Source organism: Sturnus vulgaris, chromosome W (assembly GCF_052056855.1).
Source record: "Sturnus vulgaris isolate bStuVul1 chromosome W, bStuVul1.hap1, whole genome shotgun sequence".
Lineage (NCBI taxonomy): Eukaryota > Metazoa > Chordata > Aves > Passeriformes > Sturnidae > Sturnus > Sturnus vulgaris.
In genome coordinates, this window is record NC_142282.1 from 63,853,731 (window position 1) to 63,874,822 (window position 21,092).

The following is a 21,092-nucleotide window of genomic DNA, read 5'->3' on the forward strand; positions in this document are numbered from 1 at the left end:
GAAGATGTCCCTGCTCATTCTGGGGGGCGGTTTGGTGGAAACTGAATGTTATAATTTATGGCTTAAACCTCTTCATGAAGGACTTTTGCTTATTATAGCAAAACTGTACAAAACATGCAGAGAAAACAACGAAAACCCTGAATGGGACCCTGGACTACTCTTTGGTGGAGATAAGATGAAGTAACTCAGGGAGAAGAATACATTCACAGAGGGATCAAGCTTAGCATCTTGGGGTGGAGACTACAGCCCCGGGGCAATCAGCTGCCAGGCTCAAACAGACCCTCATACCAAATGGTGGGGGAGAGGAAGAGATGTTTTGGGTGTGTAATGAAAAAGCCTCTGGTTGGGGCAGTGAACACCCATCCTCTACTGTGCAGAGGAGCTCAGCTGTGGGGGTCCCTTCATCCCAGGAAAAGCTGCATCCACATGAAGGAGAGCAGAAGGGGTATCATAGCCCATCAAAGGCCCCACACCAAAGGGGTCCCCAGACCCTGCACCAGAGCACTGCAGCATGATGCAACAGATCCACAGTGTTGCAAGGGACAGCGTCAAACTTGTCCTCCTGCAGAGGAGGCACGTGGGCATTCCCACCTGGCTCAAACATATATTAAGCCATGGGATGCTATACTTTGTGGTGGCAGTGGGCAGCGAGGGACTCTCACCACCAAGAAGACCAGATGGAGAGGAACAACAAGATGTCATTGGGACCCCCATGTTATAAGTACATATTATAGTATTGGCTTTTCACAAATATTAAAATGAATGCTCTATGTATAATGTTGTAAAACTTTGCTATATGAATATAGCTTCTTTTAGTTCTGATATTAACAAAACTTAGAAGTAGTAGTGTGATAAATATATATTTCTCTTGGACTATAACATGGTGATGGAACAAGCTTTTGTTCATGTAACCAACTCAGAGAATAGTAAAAAGATAATCAGAAAATTATTCACATTCTTGGATTATCCTAGCTGGATGAAGACAGGGGTGATAAACACCAGAACTGCAGGGAAGGAATTAATTGATCTCTGTGATCAGGGATTGCACCAACAAGAAGGAGCCACGAGTGAAAATAAAAAAAAAGTTGATTTACAGGTTGGGGGGGTGATTTGTGATTTTGAATAATACATGAAGGTCTATAAATATGCAACAGGGTAATGCATGTAAAAAAGTATTTTCTGAGTTAATGTGTGCTCTTAGCTGAGTGCCAAGCAACCGGCCATATAACCTTTTGATTTATTGCTTGTCTCTTATTGTCTTTTATTAAACTTTTTAAAATCTACCAGGAAAGTGAACCTTGTTTTTCACACCCGGAAGGGTGCCATGTTTCTGCCTAACCCCTTGTGCTGGTTTCACTTAGGGAGGACAGACTCAGAGAGAGGGTTTTTTTCATGAGAACTTCTGTGAGTTGATGGGACCAATTGAAGGCTGGTTTAGTTATTGACAGCCTGAGGAACCAATTGGAAAAAGTTAGTTCGCTCCATGAACACACATTCTGAAGGCGGTAACCCGGAAAAGAGCTCTCTTTCTTTTACAGCAACAGTGCAGGTAACAGGGCCCAGGCCTGGCCCCACTGCAGGCCTGTGGGCCTGGCAGGGGGGCAGGGCCGGGCCCCCCTGTCTGGGGAGCTGGCATGTCCCAGCAGGGAGGAGGGGTGGCCATTAGCAGTGCTGCTGCTGAGCCCAAGAAAGCTGATTGAAATCCCATCCAGTTGCCCCCCTCCCTCTTTCCAGCTCAGCCTGAGGGTTCAGAGATCCTGGCACAGCTCCAGCATTCCAGCCTTGTATTCCCACATGAAATCTTAACTCTTTCAATGCTCAGATAAGACTTGCAGACTTTTTCAATCCTCCCTGGAGTGAGAAGGTGAAGGGAAAAAAGAATAGAAGAGCTAAGTTTCTTTAAATAGAAAGAGAATGATAAGATGCTATGAAGGTTGGCTGAAAATCCTTTTCTATGTTGGAGAGATGAACTGATATTGCACTGAATATTCCTATAAACCATAGGGAAAGACATGGGGGGGTTGGAGTATTCCATTTGATAGATTGTTGACCAAAAGCACCTGTGTTAAAGATCCTTCACCCCGAGAAGAAAAAGGGATCTCTGTTTCCGGAAATTAAGCATGAACAGAGAAAAAGAGAGATTAAGATATTTTTTTGTTTGGAACGGTTCATTCTTAAAAGTAAATACCCCATGAATTTAACATTGCTCATAAGAATTGCTCATGGAAAGAGCCTCACGATTTGTAAGTTCTTTTCCCGGGCAGATACGAATCGTGAAAAGTGAAGTCATGAAAAAACTGGTTTTTTTCTCTCCTTGTGAAAAAGTCCCTATGGCCTGACAAGAAAAACTTCTCTCTCTAGAGTGAACTGAAAAGGACTATTTAAGTTAAGAACTGACTAAAGTAGTTTTTTGTATGTTTGTTTTGTTGTTATGAAAGTTGGAAGAGGGGAAGAGAAAGTGGTCTGAAAATCTTATTCTAAATTTGTTTCTTTCTTTCTTGTGTAGTTAATAAATTTCTTTTTATACCCTTTTAAGTTTTAAGCCTGCCTTGCTCTTTTACTCCTGGTTCTCTCTCAGAACAGAAAATGAGTATATTTAAATTGGCAAATCAAAACTATAACACCCCTGTCACTCTCTCCCTATACCCCCACCCTCCCTGCACACCTCTTTTTCTATTTCTTTTCTTTCTCTTTCCCTCTTTTACTATAAAATAAAATATATCAAGGTTTTTTTGGCACCAACACCTAATCTCGTTTGATTTTATTCATGGTTTTTGGGTATATTTTGAACCTTTGCGTCTAATGCATTTTATTCACAGAGGCTTAGTTTCCTTCGTTCTTCTGTGTTAAACCGGTTTGTAACAGGGATTGAACTAGATGAATTTTAAAGATCCCTTTCAATCCAATCCACTCTATGATTACATGAAGAAGAGACACAGCAGAGATCGCTTTGACTAGGCTGAATTCAGCTAATCTTGCCACTTCGGGCACTTTTCATGCCAACTGTCTCGTGTTGCTTGAAAACACCTTGCAGCATGAGCTATTCTAGGGCAACATAGACAAGGTCCTGCCATGGACCTCCAACATCAGTGTACATCCTGCAGGGACAATGTTGGAAAAAATATCAAGTTTAATTTTTTTTTATTTTTTAACTTTAGTCAGGGTTGTTCACCTTTGTCCCTGGGGGAAGGGAATTAAAGTTTCTTTCCAGGGTATTGTTCCATGAGGTGTGGCAGGACTTCCTCCCCACTCCTCTCTACCACAGATGGCTGGTGCAGATGGGAAGAGAGAACCCAGGCAAGTCAAAGGGCCAGCAAGGGGTCATCTGGCACCAAAAGGTCTGCAGCCCAACCAAGAATCAACATCTTTATATGGAGAGCAGATGTAGGAAGAGATAAAAGAAAAATAAATATTCACCAAAGACACTGCTCTTTATGACTATGAAAGCCACACAGATTATCACAGAGGTAGAAGCCTCTGACACACTCCCGGAAATGTGTAAGATGGCTACCTTCCCAAAGCCTGGACACATCTTCTGGCTACTTTTCCAGAAATTGAGGGAAAGGATTTCAATGTGTACCCCATCAGCAATTGGATGGTAAGATAAGTTGAATCCTAATCTATAGTATTTCTTTGCTAGCTGTAAATAAGTACTTTTAATTGTACCCTTGAATCCTAAGTGGTATGTAACAAAAGGTTAACCATAAGTAACATTGTAACAAGATGTGCAGGTAAAGCAAGCAAGATAAAGAAAGCAAGATGGCAGGGCAAGTGAGATAACAAATGCCATCAAGAACAAGAAAGCGAGTTTTAAGGGAACTTACAAACTGGAAAATTAGCTAAAAAGACATTTGACGAAAAAAAAAGAAGCACCAGGCATGTGCTGAAGATAGAGGTAAAAAGTTCAACTATGAGGAAGAATACAGAAGCCTTCATCAAAAGACCACCAGAAGACTGATGACCACCACAGAAGGAACTGACATATGCGAAAAAGCAACAAACTCTTGTAAAACCATGACACAGCTTTATGCAAATATGAGTATGCTAATGATATGTTGTAATTTTAATTTGTTGCACAGAAGGACTTTTAAAATGTAATTGAAGGCTAAAAGGAGGGAGTGAGTTTTTGGCGGAAAGATCCCCCTCACTCCCAGCGCTGAATAAACAAATACCAGCTTGGTAGCCATCTGACTATAGAGTTTTACTTTCTTGCCCAGTTTTGGGCTTTACACTGTATGTTATCTACTAGTAGTTCCCTTTTTTATTTTGTTTTATACCTGTGTAGTAAATAGTCTATTTAAAATATTAATGTCTGTTAATTTTGTGTCTATTAAATAAATCTATAATAAACCTAATCGGCCATTATGAAAGAACTTGTGGAGAAGAGTGGGTTCTGGGGTGCTGGCTGCCCCAAGAAAATTACTGTCTGCTGACAGAGACCTGGGCAAAAGGCAAGGACTTAGCTAAACTCTGATATCTATTCATAACACAGGTGAGGCTTGATGAACTTAATATCTCAACAGACTGGAAGTAGCACAGAAGATAAATAAAAGATAACTATGAACGGCCGTTAACAGACCATCAACTCAAATCGTCCCTGATACGGTGGGAGACACCAAATCTGAGAAAAGAGAGATAAGACTGAGGACCTAATCAGCATAGGAGACAAAGAGATCTGTAGCCAATAAGAAACCAAATACTAAAAAATACTTAATTTGGAACCAACGAACATTGAACCAATGAATTTCTGTGGGTTTTGAATGTATAAATATCTGAAAAATCTAGTAAAATTAATGTGTCATGGAATGATTTTCTCTGCACAACCCGGGCTATGTGTGGATGAAATTATTTTTGTTGTACATCCTGGTCAGAAATAAGTAATGCCTTGATTCTCTAACACTAAAAATGTTGGTGGAGGGTGTGATAAATGACAATAGAGGTATTTGCTTTTGCATTTGTTATAAATAACTATGTTGCGAGGTTTAGGCAAACCTCCGGGTGCCTCTTGGGCACCCACACTGTTGGGCTTATTCTCCTTTTGTGTAAAAAGCGAAGCAGCTAATAGTTGCTATAAAGTTACTTATTGCAGAAGCACATCAGTCTCAAAAGCAAAAACAAAGCAAAACAATGGCAAAATGCAATGGCAAAATGCACATAGCATAAAGCCATGGATGGCATAGAGCACCAGCTCTCCCTGATGCATGTTCTTTTATAGAAACTTTCCAACTAGCTAAGACACAAACTCGGACCGCTACTTCTTAACCTATTAGAATTCTAGTTTCTTAACACACCAGGCTACGTTTAGACTATGTTCATGGCCTATCTTGTTCTAACTGAAAAATGTAAGCAATATTCTTAACTCTAACCATTATGTCTGAAGCTAGGTTCTTGGAGCCTCTAAGGAAACACTAGTGTTTTTCAACCTTCACTAGAACATGTACTACTTCTCAGGCATCTAAGACCTTTTACTCACTAAAAGCACTTAAAACTTATGCCATTTACTTACTTATTCACTCCATCTATTCACTTACTCATTCCATTCAAAACTTTAATTCAATCCCTGCACTCTGATTTCTCTCTGAAGAAATCAGAGACTCCTGACTTACTGACTCCAACACTATGTAGCTACTATCTTTCACTATTATTGGCTTTTGTAAACTATTTTGATATAGTACAATTTATAATTATTTGTAACTGCTTTTGATATAGTATAATTGGTCAGCCTTTTATGGTTAATACCCTAATCCCTGTATAAATGGTATATCTTAGTGTGATAAATATATATTATAGTTTAGGCTTTTGCAAAATATTAAAAGAGGCTATGTACTGTGTATTATAACATAAACTTTTGCAGAATTGTAGTTGTGAAATAATAACTAATGCTTTTATTTTTGTAATTAACTGACAATAGTAAAATAGCTAATGCTGACTGATAGTACTTGTGAAGTCTTTAAACATTTAAACGCAAAGGAATGTTTGAATATGTATAATCTTCATTAATATGCATTTGACCATTGCAATGAGAAGGTATATAAGAAGAGTTGTTATAGTTAACTGGGTGCTTCTGGCAGTTTTCCCAGGCACCCCAGCACTGGACACTGTCCCTTTTATCCCTTATTAAACTTAAAATTAAAAAATTAAAGAGTGAGCTTTGTTTCCCACAGAGGGTTTCTTTCTTTCCCCACAGTTTTGGTGACAATGGCACCTAGGTATGCCAAAACATCATGCATATGCCAGCACCCAAAGAACACAACTCCCCTGTTGCAGACAGGTAGAGATATTATAAAAGAAAGCCCTTATAAAATATGGTTTAGGCCCTGCTATTCAAGCTAAGCTAGAAGGAGCTTGTAAGTTTCCATAAGGAAAATTTATAAGAATTAAGGCAGTTAACACAAAGTACTCTTAGAGAGAAAAATTAGTTTGTACCTGCGTAAACAACACATCTGTCCCATGAGAATCGTTAAAGAAAATATGTAAACATATCTAGAGAGAAAATTTGATAGACATATACAATAGCCCTTACTGACCAATGAACTGAGTTTCACTGTATTGCTGACCAATCAGGTTTAACACAGTGCCTTCTGATATTTCCTATAAATACGAGCTTTGTGAATAAAGAATGGGCTTCCCTGCTTGAAGAAACTTGAGTCCTGTCTGCTTATTATTGCAACACTCTCCAACATGACACTGCCTGACAAGATCATGGCTCCCAGCCTGTCAACACCACCACACAGACATTTTCCCTGCTCCAAAAGCTTTGATAAAACATGACAATAGCTCTCACAGAAGCAGACTGTGATCCTTGCTGTTGGAAGGGACCTTAAAACTTCAGCAAATTAAACCACCACCTCCTCCTACTACTAGAGCTCTAACTAGATTAGTTGGTTCAGCTCCATCTCCAGAGGACTCTTGGGTACCCCTCCTCTTGGGGCACAGGGTCTCCAGGTCATCGCAAATGCAAGACCTTTTGCTTACAAACAGCCTTTTGGGAGACATTTTTTTCTTTGCTCCTCAGCCATCTCAGGCAAAAAAGTAGAGAAAGCAAAAGACTCCTGTTACAGGCACACATACATGGGACCACAGCCAGGGACCCAACCCAGCAGGATGAGGAAAAATATATATACCCGAAGGAAAAATCTTTCTTCATTATCCTCAGAAGCTTCAAATATAGGAGCTGAGGCAGCTATATCCACAAACACATCCAACAATCAAGTGTCTCCTCAGAAGCTGCTGCCACCACCACCAGCACCCCCCCACAAGGCCCTTGGTCCAGGAGGGGGCTCCCCAGGTTCTTCCAAACAACATCATTTCACAACCCTTCCAAATGTGAAAAGATCAGTTAATATCAGCTAATAACAAAGGGAACACACACAAGGGGAACAGACCACAACCAACATCAGGTCATTACAGACAGAAGAGACTCAGGCAGAAAAGACTCAACCACTGCCCTGGGCAGCCTGTTCCAGTGCTTGACAACCCTTTCCATGATATCCAGTCTAAACCTCCACTGGTGAAACTTGAGTCCATTTCCTCTTGTCCTATCACTTGTTCCATGGGAGAAGTCACCAACACCGACCTCACTACAACCTCCTTTCAGGTAGTTTTAGAGAGCAATAATGTCTCTTCTGAGCTTCCTTTTCTCCAGGTTTAACAACCTCAGCTCCTTCAGCCACTCCTCCTAAGACTAACCATAACTGCACTAAGAAATCTACACTCTTGACTAGCATTTTCAGTATTCTTTATTTGCTGGGTTATAAAATAAAGTTGCCTGAGTTTGAGACAGGTGTTCAGGCTGTGCAGCTGGAAAGGGTTTTGTCTAGGACATCCCTGTATTTACCTTTGAATATCTGACTCTCTCTGTCCCCAGACTCCACATGAAAGACCTGGTTCTGACTTGGACCTGTAATGTATGGTATAATTCATGTAAAGTTGTGTTGGGGGTTGAATTGTTCCCTTTTCTTTCTGTGGAATTTTTCCCATTTTTATGCTAAGTATTTGTGGCTACACCTTAGTAGCAATAATTTTCTCTCACAGGGGGGTGGGGGGATAGGGGGACACCGGAAAAGGAAAGGTGGGACAGGGGTCTGGGCTCTCTCTCTCTCTCTCTCGCTCTCTCTTGCTTGCTGGTGGAGTGGAAGGAAGATGGCCGGGGCTCCTACCTAGCATCCTCCCTGCCATTCCAGCACCGGAAAGCCATGTTCCCTGCCATCAGACAACGCTCTGCTGCTTTCCCACTTCATCCTACTACCTCCGGGCACTCTGCTGAGCACCACGACCGACACAGTGAGGAGGGAGTCGCTCCTCCATCCCTCTCACACCTGGGCCATCGCCGCTGCCATCACCCAGCCCTCTTCAACTGCGCGGGACCTGCCCTGCCCACAGCACTGGTAACTGAGAGAAGGGAGAGGGAGCCTGTGGCCAGAAAGAGACTGGAACTGAGCTATATTGTTCTGTTTTGTTCTCAATTTTTACAGCTGTTGTTGTTTCTGCTGTTTGCCTTGTTAGATATCAGTAAAGGACTGTTATTCCTATCCCCATATCTCCTGCCTGAAGGCCTCTGATTTGAAACTATAATAATTAGAAGGGAGGGGGGTTGCACCCTGCATCTCAGAAAAGGGGTTCTCGCCTTTCCTTAGCAAATACCTGTCTTTCAAACCAAGACAAGTTGCAAATTAATAAACAGTATCTGTATAAATAAAATAAACTCAGAAACTAAAAAGAAAACCACAAGCGGAAAAAAAAAACAAACACCACAGATTGCTTCACCACAACATTGTAACAGCTAACAAAAGCAGGACAGCTCGGATAAACAAGTGAATGGACGTGGCCGCAAGGGGAGATGGCCCTCTTCGGAAAGGAAACCGAGAACCCCCAGACGTTGAGCACCCAACAAACACCCACGATTAATATAACCAGAGCCATCGGGAAAAATACATCTCAATACCAGCTTCCCATAAACCAAGGCCTGCCTTCATCAGAATTCATCAGAATTCATCAGAATTCATCGTCTCCCAGAATATGGTTTTGTCCAGCCCAATGCAGAGAAAGGAAAACACATGAATATGCGAAGCGACGAAAAGAGACAAAGACCTCTGCTCCAGGCTAAGAAAAACTGTATATAAACTGGACTAACAAAAGCGGGTTTGTGAACATTGGGGGGTCCAGAGCAGTAGAGTTCGAATCATAGTGTGTTCACCCGGCGCCAATCCCGGGCTCGGCATTGCTCTTTGCAATTGTGGATGTCGTGGACCATATCTCGGTCACGAAATAAATTAACACTTATTTCTGATTATACTCAATTCGGCTAAATCTCTTTCTTATCTATAACAGACCTTTATTTATAGCATTCATCCAGTGATACTTCTTTTCAGATCACTGCTCCTTGTTCTATTTCTGCATCTAGAGATACACTGAATCACTTAATCCGGTGACTTTTCTCAGTAACACACTACCAAACGTTCTCTTCAAGACCCTTATCCTAGTTTTCTGAAAACAAAATTATTTACCTTTCTGCAATCTAGGCTGAGGCTCTTTGTGAATCTATCTCTCAGTTTCACTCATGCCATTTACATTCTCGATCCAGGTAAAGAAGAAAACGTCATATACTCTCCCTCCTGCAGCTCACCTGCATTTGTTGCCACGATACACATGCAAAGATCTCCACCTATGAGTGTTGGAAAACATACCAGTTTAAAAATTTTTGTATAACTTTAGTCAAGGGGTTTTGTTTGCCTTTGCCCCGAGAAAAAGAATTTTAAGTTTCTTTCCAGGGCATTGTTCCACCAGGTGAGGTCTGATGAACTCAACATATCAACAGACTGGGAGTAGCCCAAAAGATAAAGGGCCATCAGCGGCCATTAACGGAACATCAGTGGCCATCTACTAACATCTACCCTCAGATGCCACCTCTGTCAGAGTTGGAGACATCTGGTCTGGAAAGGACTGATAAGAAAATTGAAGAATGACGATCTAATTAAGATCGGAGGCGAGGAGATTTAGATCCAATGGGAAACTGAATACTGGGGGTTGCTCAACTCTGGACCAATGAACTTTAAAACAGTGCATCTCTGAGTTTTGACTGTATAAAAGTTTGGGAGAAAATCCTGCAAAAATGTGTCCCGGAATGATTCTCTCTTCACATCCAGGCTATGTGTGGATGCTATGATTTCTGTGGTTCATCCTGGTCTGAACAACATCCCGGTCAGAATAAAGTAATGACTCTCTCACATTAAAAATGTTGTTGGAGGTTTTTTGTCTTTCCCACAGTTTCGGTGACATGAGCACCTCCACCTACTGACTGCTAATTTGTTTACTTGCTGTTCAATCCTACCTCTTGGTAAAAGAAAACATTGACACACAGACTTCCACTAGATTAGAAATGATGTTATACTCTCCCTATAACAATTAAAAAATTCTCCACTCAAAAGCACAGAGCACATTTGCTTCTATTCGTAAATTGATAGTTTCACTGTATCAATTTATACCACCTTGAAAACGAGATTATTAAAAACCAGCAGATAGAACAAAGAGATAAACTCTCAGTCACTATCAAATGAATTAATTCACGTTGCAAAATGATCAACACTGAAGATAACTTGTTTTAACGAAATTAACCAAGCCATTTACTTACCATTGGCAGCCTGGATTGAAGCATCTGGAGATCATCATAACCATAAATCTGCTTAAAGACAGATAAATAATAAAACATTATAACACATTTCTCTGATGATGATCAATTTGGGGCTATGTTTAAATAGCTTGACCTAGGCCCAGTCTATTTTAAAGATGATGTGGTGGTTTGTAAAGGTTTCCTGAAATTTTTACCTGTGGAGACCTGGGCAGTCTCCCTTGTACCTGACAAAGACCAATCAGTGTCAGATTTTTAAGATTGACACATTGTTACACCAATGAGAAAGTTTATGTGTCTTTGTGAAACACACATGTAAAAGACAAAAAAAAAACTGGGAAAGCGCTCTTTCATTTCCGGCCTCTCAAAAGGTAACTAGCCTGGCTGGGGCCAAGCCCAGCACAGCCCGCAGGCCTGACCGGGGAGGGGAGGCCCTTGGGCCACTGAGATCCTGACTGCTTCCCCCCCCCCCAGCATGGCAGAACTGCTAACACCCTGGGAGCAGCTCCGGGCTGGGGCCGCCCCGCTGGTCCCCTCCACCGCGGGGCCGGGCCAGGCCTGCCTGCCATTGGCCCTACGGCCGGGGAGGGGAAGGCTGAGCCAAGTCCGTCCATGTCCCCCGAATGAAATACAGCCAAGCAACACACCACCATTTCTGGCTGGGCCCTTGCTAAGATTCTAATCCAACCCAGCACGACTGCTGAAAAAGACTCTATATCGTGAAATAACTCCCGGCCGAAGCCTGAAAGAAATCACAAAACCATCTGCTGACCGGGCAAGGTATTAACTCTTTCTCTGCCCAGAATAAAACTAACAAACACTTTGTTCTCTCTCCTAAGTAAAAAACAAAACAAAACAAACAAACCCCCCCCCCACAAACAACACCAAAATAATAAAACACACAAAAAACAACATGAAAACACCGAAGTCAAACAGAAAAAAGAATCAAGTCCCAGATAAGAGAAAGAGAAGAGTCATGGACTGAAATTTCTCCTGTTCTTAAACTATGGAGAAAAATCTCGTTTCCCTATAACACATAAAAATATTATAGAGTAAATATAACTGTTCTAACTGTAAATATAAGCAGAGGCATTAGTGTTAAAGTAAGTAAATGTTGAAATGACTGTAATCCCCTGAGTTTGAATAGTGAGAAAATAAAAACCCCTGCTGCTCCCCAGGGAAGAGGAAGAAGAAAAAAAACCTCAGTTTTTTCAAAAATAAAGAAAGCTTTTGTTTGAACTGTTATAATACTTAAAGTGTGCCCCATAATTAAAAGTCCTCAACAATAGTCCTAAAAAAACTTGTCCTAGGGTGACGTTATGGTGCTTGTATCCCCAATCGTGTGTTCTGTTTATGCTTGGTATTATGTTTTGTGCTTTCAGGACTGAATCTGAAAGTGAAGCTTTGTTTTGTCTTGTTATCAGCCGGCTCACCTCCCCCATGGTCTGTGTTTAGGAGAGGCTATGCTTTGCTTGCTTGCTTGCCTTCGCTCCTACTTTTTTTTGCTTTTGCCCTTGCTTTTGCTTATTAGTTAGCTTAGCTAGGCAGTCCAATTTTTTCCCTGGACTGTTTTTTTTTTCCTCTCCCTTTCCTAATACCATCTGAACCTGTTCTGGACGGGGATCTGGGAAACACCAAGAAACACTGGGAGTCTGCATTTTGTGACCTGCAGCAGTCATCCCCCAGCGCCGGAGACCGATAACTGGGAGACCACTCGTAGGAGAGACTTTATGAGTTTGTCATCCTTTCAGAGCGGTGAGTTTTTCTCATCTGGTGTGGTTCTTTTTTTTTTTTTTTTTGTGCTGGGGAGTGTTTTGCTTGTTAAATAAACAGGGTTTTTTTCCACTTCTCTCTGAGGAAATTCTTCCCGAACCCGGTGGCGGGGGGAGGAGTCGTGGAGGTTTGCTTTCTGGGGGCTCCTTCCAGAGGTTTTCCCCTAAATTTGCCCTAAACCAGGACAAGTTAAGAAAAAAAAAATTGACATAGTAATCAAAATTCCATTCTCCCAGGCGGCTGATCACTATAACATCAAAACCACGAAAAAACTGTTTTTTGTAAAAAAAACTCCATAAACTAAAAAAAAAAAAAGTCTCCTCTCCCAAGTAAATTGGTAAAAAGCTATTTTAAAGATAGCTAACTAATTAAATTGTTTTCTGTACATTTTCAGTGTAAAAAAAAAGTAAAGAATGGGGAGAGGAAAAGTAGTCTAAAATTTGATTTTAAGTTTTTTTTCTTATAGTTTCTAGTAATAAAGTTTCTCTTTGTACCATTTAAATTTAAACCTGTTTTGTCTTCCTCCTAATCCTATCTCACAACAAAAAAATTTCAAATTAGTAAACCAAAACCACTACACTAAATTAATATTTTTGCCTGGTTATCAACTGAAACCAGAACAGATGTACGCATATACGTCACATTGTGCTATCATGGTGCACTGTAGCATTTTAAGGCTAGTAGAGCAAAGCTTAAAATGGCTTTTCACTCTGATGTTTCCTTGTGACAGCAGTCCTCTGAGAATATTACTGTCCCATGTTCAATATGGTTTTCACAGATGCATCATTCATCAAATTGTAAAAAATCTACAGGGCATTCAGAATTGGGAGTAAGAGCAACAGCCTTCCTTGCTGTAATAATTACTTCTGAAAATAGCAGGATTTAAGATTTGATGACTAGACCACAAAGCAACCTATGGTATCCCAATCGCATTCAGTGTGATAAAGAAGAATTATTAAAATTAAGTTTCTGATTCAAAAAACAGATAACCAAAAATATGTTGATCCTGGTCAGACTTTAAAAAGTTTGTGCAATCTATTGAAGTATGACAAACAGGACACATGGCACATTTCAACCATTAGTATGCACTATTACTATTACATTACTATGTAATACTATCTACTCCAGTAAAACAAACCTAAATGGGTCTAATTTTATTCAAAGGGCCTAAAACCTGATAACTCTGAAAACCATAGCAACATGCATGTTTAGCTTCAACAGCAGCCAGATCAGGTCTGTACCAACACTTAAGCAGTCTACTATCAACAGTAAACCCTCACTGAATAAATTTAACATTCTTCAGCATTTGGAACAAGATTTCCAGGTGCAACATGTGCCAACAGAAATGCCTTGGCATAGACAACAGCAGGTCTGGATGGTTCACTTGCACCAAGGCTTAAGCAATCAAGGACAAACAAATTGCTTACTGGGTAGGCAGGCAGAAGTCCTCCAGGTCCCACAATATACTGGTTATGCAACAAGGGTGGTACACCTTGAGGCAGATTTGGGGGAGCTTTGCCTGTAGAATTAAAATACAGGCACTTTAACAAGTCTTTAGAAAAGAAAAGAATTCAGCATTGAGACAAGATAACTCACAAGTCCTGGCAGCTGCACTGTCTTAGTTTGTAAAAGCAGAACTACACAGAAGAATTTTGTGCTGGTTGATGAAAATGTTCAAAATAGCCTAGAGAGTTTAACCATGCCTCAAGGAAGGGAAACCACAGGCTACTTAAGACTGAAGAGTCCCATCAGAGAACAGTCTAATTTTGTTATTTACTCTGTCCAAGAGAATTACAAGAATTACAGGAATGTCTCCTTTCCTTGGTCCTCTCCTAAAGGCAAAATTCAGGCATTGTTTTCAGTCTAAGAACAAATTATCTCCTTTCATTTTCTGCTCTGTCAACATATTGCCCCTTATGACCAGCAATAGACTGGAAAGCACTAAATGTTGCCAGCATAGTTTTTGTGGGTGACTTACTGCACCTGGGAATAGCAAAGAGGAAATTGGAACAGTTTCAATTGCCTACATGAAGCAAAACTAGGAAGCAGAAAAGTAAAAAAAAAAAATGCACTTTGACCAGTCATCAGACATTTTATTTACAAGCTATGGAAATGAGAAATTCTTCTGTAAGTCAGTCTGATCTTAATATTTAAATCATTCACTTCCCTCCCTAGTATTTCCTTTTAGCAGTTCAGGCTGATTAGAAAGAGAATTTAGCATTGCTTTCACTTCAGTGCAAGAAGCCTTCCAACCTTCCCTCTGTGGTTCTTTTCTCTGAAGTGCTATTTTCTGTGGAATTACCCAGACATCAGACACTTTTTTCCTTTCTCTAGATATGACAATAGGAATGTGGCATATGATCATGAGCATTCTGCAGTATATTTTGACACTGCCAAATGAATTCAAGTCACAGAGAAGACTGAAATTAAAGCTAATGTGAACTCACAGCAAAGAGCTGATTATAACCTGGAATACAAACAGGGTGAATCTCCTAGTCCAAAACTTCCAAAGTCAGAATTGCTCTGGTTTCTATTGACAAAGCTCTTTGCGGATGGAATATGCTACATAAATACCACATAATGTCCTAACAAATATCTCAAATACACAAACCCAGCAAATTATATTTTATAACCCAGAAAATAAAGCACGCTGAAAATGCTAGTCAAGAGTGTGGATTTCTTAGCATAGCTTTGGCTGGCAAGATGCTAAACTGACAGCCCTGCTGAATGAAGTCCTCTGTCTCTTCACATAAACTGTTAATATTGCAAACCTGAAGACATTAAGGGAGCTGTCCGTGTGGTAGCAGACACACTGGTAACATTCAGGCCAAGGCTAGCTGTAGTGTTCATACTGCTTGCCATGCTGACAATCGAAGAGGTGGTGCTAGTGGCTGAGGTTGAAGTAGTTGAAAAAGTTGTTGAAGGCTGAAGTGAAGTTGTGTTCTCAGTACTAGTGTGCTAGAAAGGAGACAAAAAGAATGAGGATCACAGAGCAAATGAGGCACAGTGAAAGATGTGGGAGGGGAAGGGAACAAAACTAAAAACCAAACCCAAAAATCTTTTAAGTAAAAGCAGCACATGTAAAAAATAATGCATTATCTATGTATCAGGCAAGCAATTAAGTTGCATACTTGTGATTTTTAAGTATTCAAAGAAAATTATTACATGAGAGTTAAATTCAAACCGCTATATCATTACAAAATTATACCACAGTAACTGAAATGTCACTCCCTTGCATTATTTCTTCCCCTTTTTGCTTGTATATTCCTTTAAGCTAGTATTTGTTAGGTTAAATAAACTATATTCTTCCAAAAGACAATATTTGTTTTCAAAATACAGGACACTGCTATTGTGATTTCCTTAGTGCATTTGTGGAATTTAAAAGATTAAAACTGCAGTGCCCTACAACAGAGTCAATGTGGTAAACCGAAACACAAACAAAATTTATTACAGGAACACATGAAGATAAAGGAGTTCCTGGTTTGAATCCAGCACAGTACAGTACTATAGCTGTAAGCTGAACACACCTGCAAAATAGCATCAACACACAGGCACCAAAAAGAATTCTAACAACAAAAAAGGAGGACATTTTGATAAGTGTGATTTTTAAGTTACATATATAGCAGGGGTGGAGCATTACAAACCAAATTCAAGCATAAAGAAAAGCAGTAACCTATCTGCACACCCCAACTGAGATTGTACAGACAGAACACGGCAGCGTCACTTTCATTTGTGCAACTTCATCTAGAGCACTGTGCTCACTACCATTTGCCTTGTTATCTCTAATGCATTAAATACACAGGTGACAACAATATCACATGGAAAACTCTAAAATCATCTGTCTTAAGGCATTTGTCATGACATGTACCACTCCATCACCTGCGCTTTGCCAGCTAACCTCTCCAGTGGAGACTGTGAACAGTCCACATTTTAGAGCAGTTTCAGACAGCCACATCCAAAGCTTTATTTGCTTTTTAAGCACATTTGTTATAAGAAATTCTTTCTTTCTATATTCCATCCCCCCCTTGCTAGCACAAAAATTTCCTCTACAGTCGTGTGACTGGCAAGTCTCTGTAACAGTTAGTCCTGATCTAGCACAAATCACAAGTGGTAAAGACTTTTTTACCACTAGAGAGCTGGCAGTCCTCCTTCCCTGAGATAAAGCTCTTGTTTCAGTTATTAGCATACTGGAATACACTGACCTAAGAGAGGGTCTTAATCATCAGATAAACTGACTACATGCCAAATATCTCTGGAAATGCAAATAGGACTTACCACATGTGATGTGCTTGAAGACAACACTGAGGCAGGGGAGAGGCTGCTCTGATGATTGGGAAGGGAGCTAAAAAGAAATTGCAGAGTTCATAAAATTATTCTTTCCTAAAACATTTTTAATATATATCTATGTGTGTATACATACACATATATACAGAGTAGGTAGTAGAATATTAGTTAAAGAATAAAAATTGTAGCTATGTGTACACATATACACACAGTAGAATAATAAAAAATTATCTGTAGAAGTGTGTATATATATACACCCCCCTACATTTTCCCTTTAACTAATAACCTACTACAATTTAATAAAAAAAATTAAGTACAGAGGAAATTATTACTAACAAGAAACATCTAAAACACTATTCATTTATATTTATCAAATTACTATATTTTTAGAAAAATACCTGCTGGTTCAGGAATTATGTAGCAATGACTCTAAGACATGTAAAGTCCAAAACCAGAAGAATGCTCACACAAACACATGGCTTGTTTCTCATTCTTTCCATAAGCAACTGCTGTTGCTTGCCACAGGGTACAAGTATTAATTAGGTGAGATAGTGCTTTGGTTTGACTCATTATGGTATTTCTCACAAAACCTACATAACATTAGTTCAACCAATTAGAACTTCAGGGTATTTGCCCCATAACTCTACCAAGAGCCCCAAGAAACTTTTAAAAGACAGGGCTCAAAAAAAACCCCCAACAAATGAAGAGCATCTGTGAAAGCCCAAAAGTTAGCCATACTACTACAGAATCTGTCAATTTAATCAAGGCAAATTCATACCACTACACCCTACCAAAAACAATTTCCTCTTTGAAAAGATGAAACAGAACTATTAGTTCAGTTTTATACATACACTAAAATATGAAAATAAAGAATCCCCTGATGAAAAACATTTGCAATAGGCTTGCTTTAGAAAACAACTCTGCTTTAGCACCATCTTTTTTTCCTAACTGACCAGGCCTGTGAACTTTTGGCACTAACAGCAGTACTGACATACATCTGTAATTCAAAGATCTTTCTGAAAAGTGACTGAAATGTTTTTTAAACATTTCCAGTGACAGAAGTTATACCTTACATTTGAGGTCAAGAACATAACTTACAGCACTATAAACAAATTGAATACTGACAAAGCAAAGATATAAAAACTATGTATGGTTTGGTGCTCAAAAAAACCCTCCTCATGTGAAATCAGAAGCAAGAGAGATCCTAAGCATAGCAAATATTTTAGTGTCCTCTATGGAAATAGTCACAAGAAAAAACAGTAGTTTTCATAGCAAAGTTGCAGGCTAAATTTTATGCCCTAATTAAAGGGTAAACACTTCTGGCAGCTCTTTGAGGTGCGGGACCAGAATAAATCTTGGCAGTTCCATAGATTAATTTTACTTTGACTCTTTAAAACTGATCTCTGCCTGCAGAAATTACAATGACACCACTTCAAGCAGCAAGGAAATAAACGGTTCAGTTCTACATACGTTTTTAAACCACTCCCTCGTCCACCCTCCCCAGCTCTTCTAAAAGCCTTAATTCACTATCCAACCTATGGTAGAGACAGACAAGAACCACTAGCATAACCAAGCCAGATGTGCTTGGAATTCAAGAATCATCTTTCATGGTGCTTTGTATCTGACAAACAGCATCAATCCTCCGACTAAAATTTCTACCAATGTACACATCTTTTCAACAAAAAAAATGTGGGGATATGTTTTCAATGTGAATGAATTAATTCTTGTTGTTTGACACACATTTACCATTTTATTCAACAGAAAACACTAGTGTATTGAGAGACTATGTCTTAGCTGTGAAACAAAAAAAACTGTGATAGCCCATATAATTAGTTTCTTATATTAACAAATACAGTGCAAAGGTGAGGATTAAAACATAACTAGCACAGCCTCGGGATGTCACCTGCCTAAGGACAAAGCTCAGGTAACAGGCACAAAAAAAAAAATTAAAAAATTAAAAATCAGACAGTGTGAATGAGCTAAGCTGTGCTAAATGCACTTCCAGGAACACTAATCTGACATTTCAAAGTGCCTTGAGGAAATGTCTTAGAAAAAGGCACATACTTTCCCTGTGGAATCATTTCAATTTTCAATTTTAAGAAATACAAATAAAAATGAAAACATGATATTTCAAAATTAGCCAGGAAGTAAATTGCTAGGGAATAATTTCAAACATATGCCACTAAAAAAACAGCAGGCACTGCAGAAAAAGTAGGAAAAACAAACTGGGGAAATCGATTTAGCTGACATGATTGAAGCAAGAGCTACTTGAAAACACAGAGTTGTTTATATACCACTGTCCTGGGTAACCCAAAATGTTACTGTATTCCATATCTATCTGCGCCCAAAAGTGTTACTGTCTCTAAGACCCTGCAGCAGGAAAACAACCTCGAAAGGGCTGGGAGGTGCCTAGGTTTTCTGAGGTTGATGCACTCAGGCAGAGCTCTGCCTTTGTTCTTGCAGGGAGATAGAGCCAAGGCATCAGTGAGCAGAGGCTCTCCTTTGGGTTTCTTTTTTTTTTTTTTCCCTAGGGGGCTGCCTCAGGTAATTTTGTTTTCCTGAGAGGTGGTGCTGGACTGACTCAAGGCAAATTCCATGAGTGCCTGCCTGCAGCTTCAGCATTGCAACTAGAAGAACAGAACAGCCCCACTCCATACAATCACCGCAGCCCACCAGCAGTGCCCAGTGGAAATGGGAAGGTGCAGTCTGAGTTGCCCCATCTGGCTGCCTTGCCATCTTCTGCCAAGAGAAAGGCAAAGACACTCCAACAAGTTCCAGCCCTTGACCAAGTTCCAGCTGCCAGAGCGTGGCAGCCACCTTCACCAATGGAGCTGCTGCCGCCTCCAGAAAGAAAAGATGGGGGAGGGCTGCTGCCATCTTTGTCTTTCCACACATGGTTGTCTGTGGAGGGTGCCATATTGGGGAAGGGGTTACTCTGCCATTTTTTAATTTCTCCTTGTTCCCAGGGAGTCTGTAAGATTTCAGCAAGTTTGTAACTAGTGACTATTACTGTTATCATGTTTGCTTGTTTCTGTTTTGGTTTTTTAGTAAACTGTTATTTTTTCACTTATATCTACTCATATTCATGTCTCCTTATTGGTGGAAAGGGATTGGTTAAAACTAAAGGGGAGGTAACTTATTTCAAAGTGTCCACCTCTTAACTTGTCTTAAACCAAGACAACCATGAGAGCAGCAGCTGCTCTATCATTAAGAGGTGGCCCAGAGCTCATACTTTGCAACCAGAAACATCCTGGCCTCTTCTGAATCTCCCTCCTAATTCTAGCTAATGTCAGAAAAGAAGACCCTGGTGCCTGACAGCCCCATACACAGTCACCCTTATGTCTGTCCTTTCCTGACATATTTTTCAGTTTATCACAACTCCTACTGTACCTGCTTAACTGTGAGAGTGAGCTGCTGGCCAGATCACTGGACTGAGGCAAGCTGGGCAAAGTTCCTGTGTGCTGCGATGCTGAATGCAGAAGTGAAGCAGTAGTGGACACCATGTTGGGCAGAGAACCAGCAGAGGGTAGTGAGGGAGAAGGCTCTGTCTTAAGCACAGGAACTGATGAAGTAGCTGCAACAAATTAAAAAGAGACATTCAAAGACAAATGCCAGCATACTTGACAACTCAGCCTGGATTCAGGAACACAACAGTGTTCTCCCCTTGGTTTACAAAAACCTGACCATTAAGAACCAATAGCAGAATAAAGAATCAGGCTATTAATGAAAATTTAAACAGCAACATAACTATCATTTTTTTCCCTTTAGGCTGTTCACCTACAGTAGATTTATAATTTTCAATGCTACATGTGTAGCAAACTAGTCTTCTGCACTTCACCTCCCACTATCTGGATTACTACCTTTTGCTCACAAGTCAATCCTCACTTTAAAATTCCTTGCATTTGGTTCCAGAAACAGAAATCATTTGTGGTGTACAAATCTGCTTTTACCTAAAGCTCTGCTTCTTCATTGCAACCTACACTGCACCGTTGATGTTTAAGACTTGGATCGCTGGAGTACAAGAACGCATACAACTTATCATTTCAGAGAACTGAGTCAAATGCTTAATTCAGTAAAATAAAAAGCTATGATAAAAGGCCACAATTGGGTAAAGCATTAAGCACTTTTGATGGCTAAAGAGTTGTCAAATATTGTCTAACTTTATGTGACCTAAATAATAAAAAGCTTTAAGCATGAATAGTGCCTTTTCAGGTACACAGAGTAGAACTTGTTTACCACAGCTGTACCTTTCCAAAGGATCACTATACTAAGACACTGAACAACTCTACTGGCCAACAGAATACCCAGCTGTTTCTACACTTATCTCTTGTTCTCTGAAGATAATATATAGAATTAGAGTAACTCATTCACCAATAAAAGCAACAGAGTTGAGCCCTGCCTTCTGCTG

The 21,092-nt window shown here is 40.0% G+C and overlaps 1 protein-coding gene and 1 long non-coding RNA gene across 10 annotated transcripts in view; one reads left to right on the forward strand and one right to left on the reverse strand.

Moving 5' to 3' along the window:
- The window catches only part of LOC148220295 (ubiquitin-associated protein 2-like), a 221,675-nt gene that overhangs the window by 69,112 nt on the left and 131,471 nt on the right, over positions 1 to 21,092 (reverse strand). For 4 of the 9 annotated variants that reach the window (XM_088155558.1, XM_088155552.1, XM_088155550.1 and 1 more), the window contains 6 exons: positions 20,075 to 20,258; positions 16,676 to 16,742; positions 15,172 to 15,358; positions 13,828 to 13,919; positions 10,631 to 10,681; positions 9,626 to 9,664 (listed from right to left, as the gene is read on the reverse strand). In XM_088155558.1, the coding sequence (XP_088011684.1) occupies positions 9,626 to 9,664; positions 10,631 to 10,681; positions 13,828 to 13,919; positions 15,172 to 15,358; positions 16,676 to 16,742; positions 20,075 to 20,258 (620 nt within the window). The remainder of the gene's footprint in view (positions 1 to 9,625; positions 9,665 to 10,630; positions 10,682 to 13,827; positions 13,920 to 15,171; positions 15,359 to 16,675; positions 16,743 to 20,074; positions 20,259 to 21,092) is intronic. The other 5 variants (XM_088155556.1, XM_088155554.1, XM_088155555.1 and 2 more) reach the window with 3 other exon arrangements.
- On the forward strand, positions 11,995 to 19,754 carry LOC148220300 (uncharacterized). The gene is made up of 2 exons (XR_015799011.1): positions 11,995 to 12,382; positions 19,216 to 19,754. It is a non-coding gene; the product is annotated as an uncharacterized LOC148220300 (long non-coding RNA).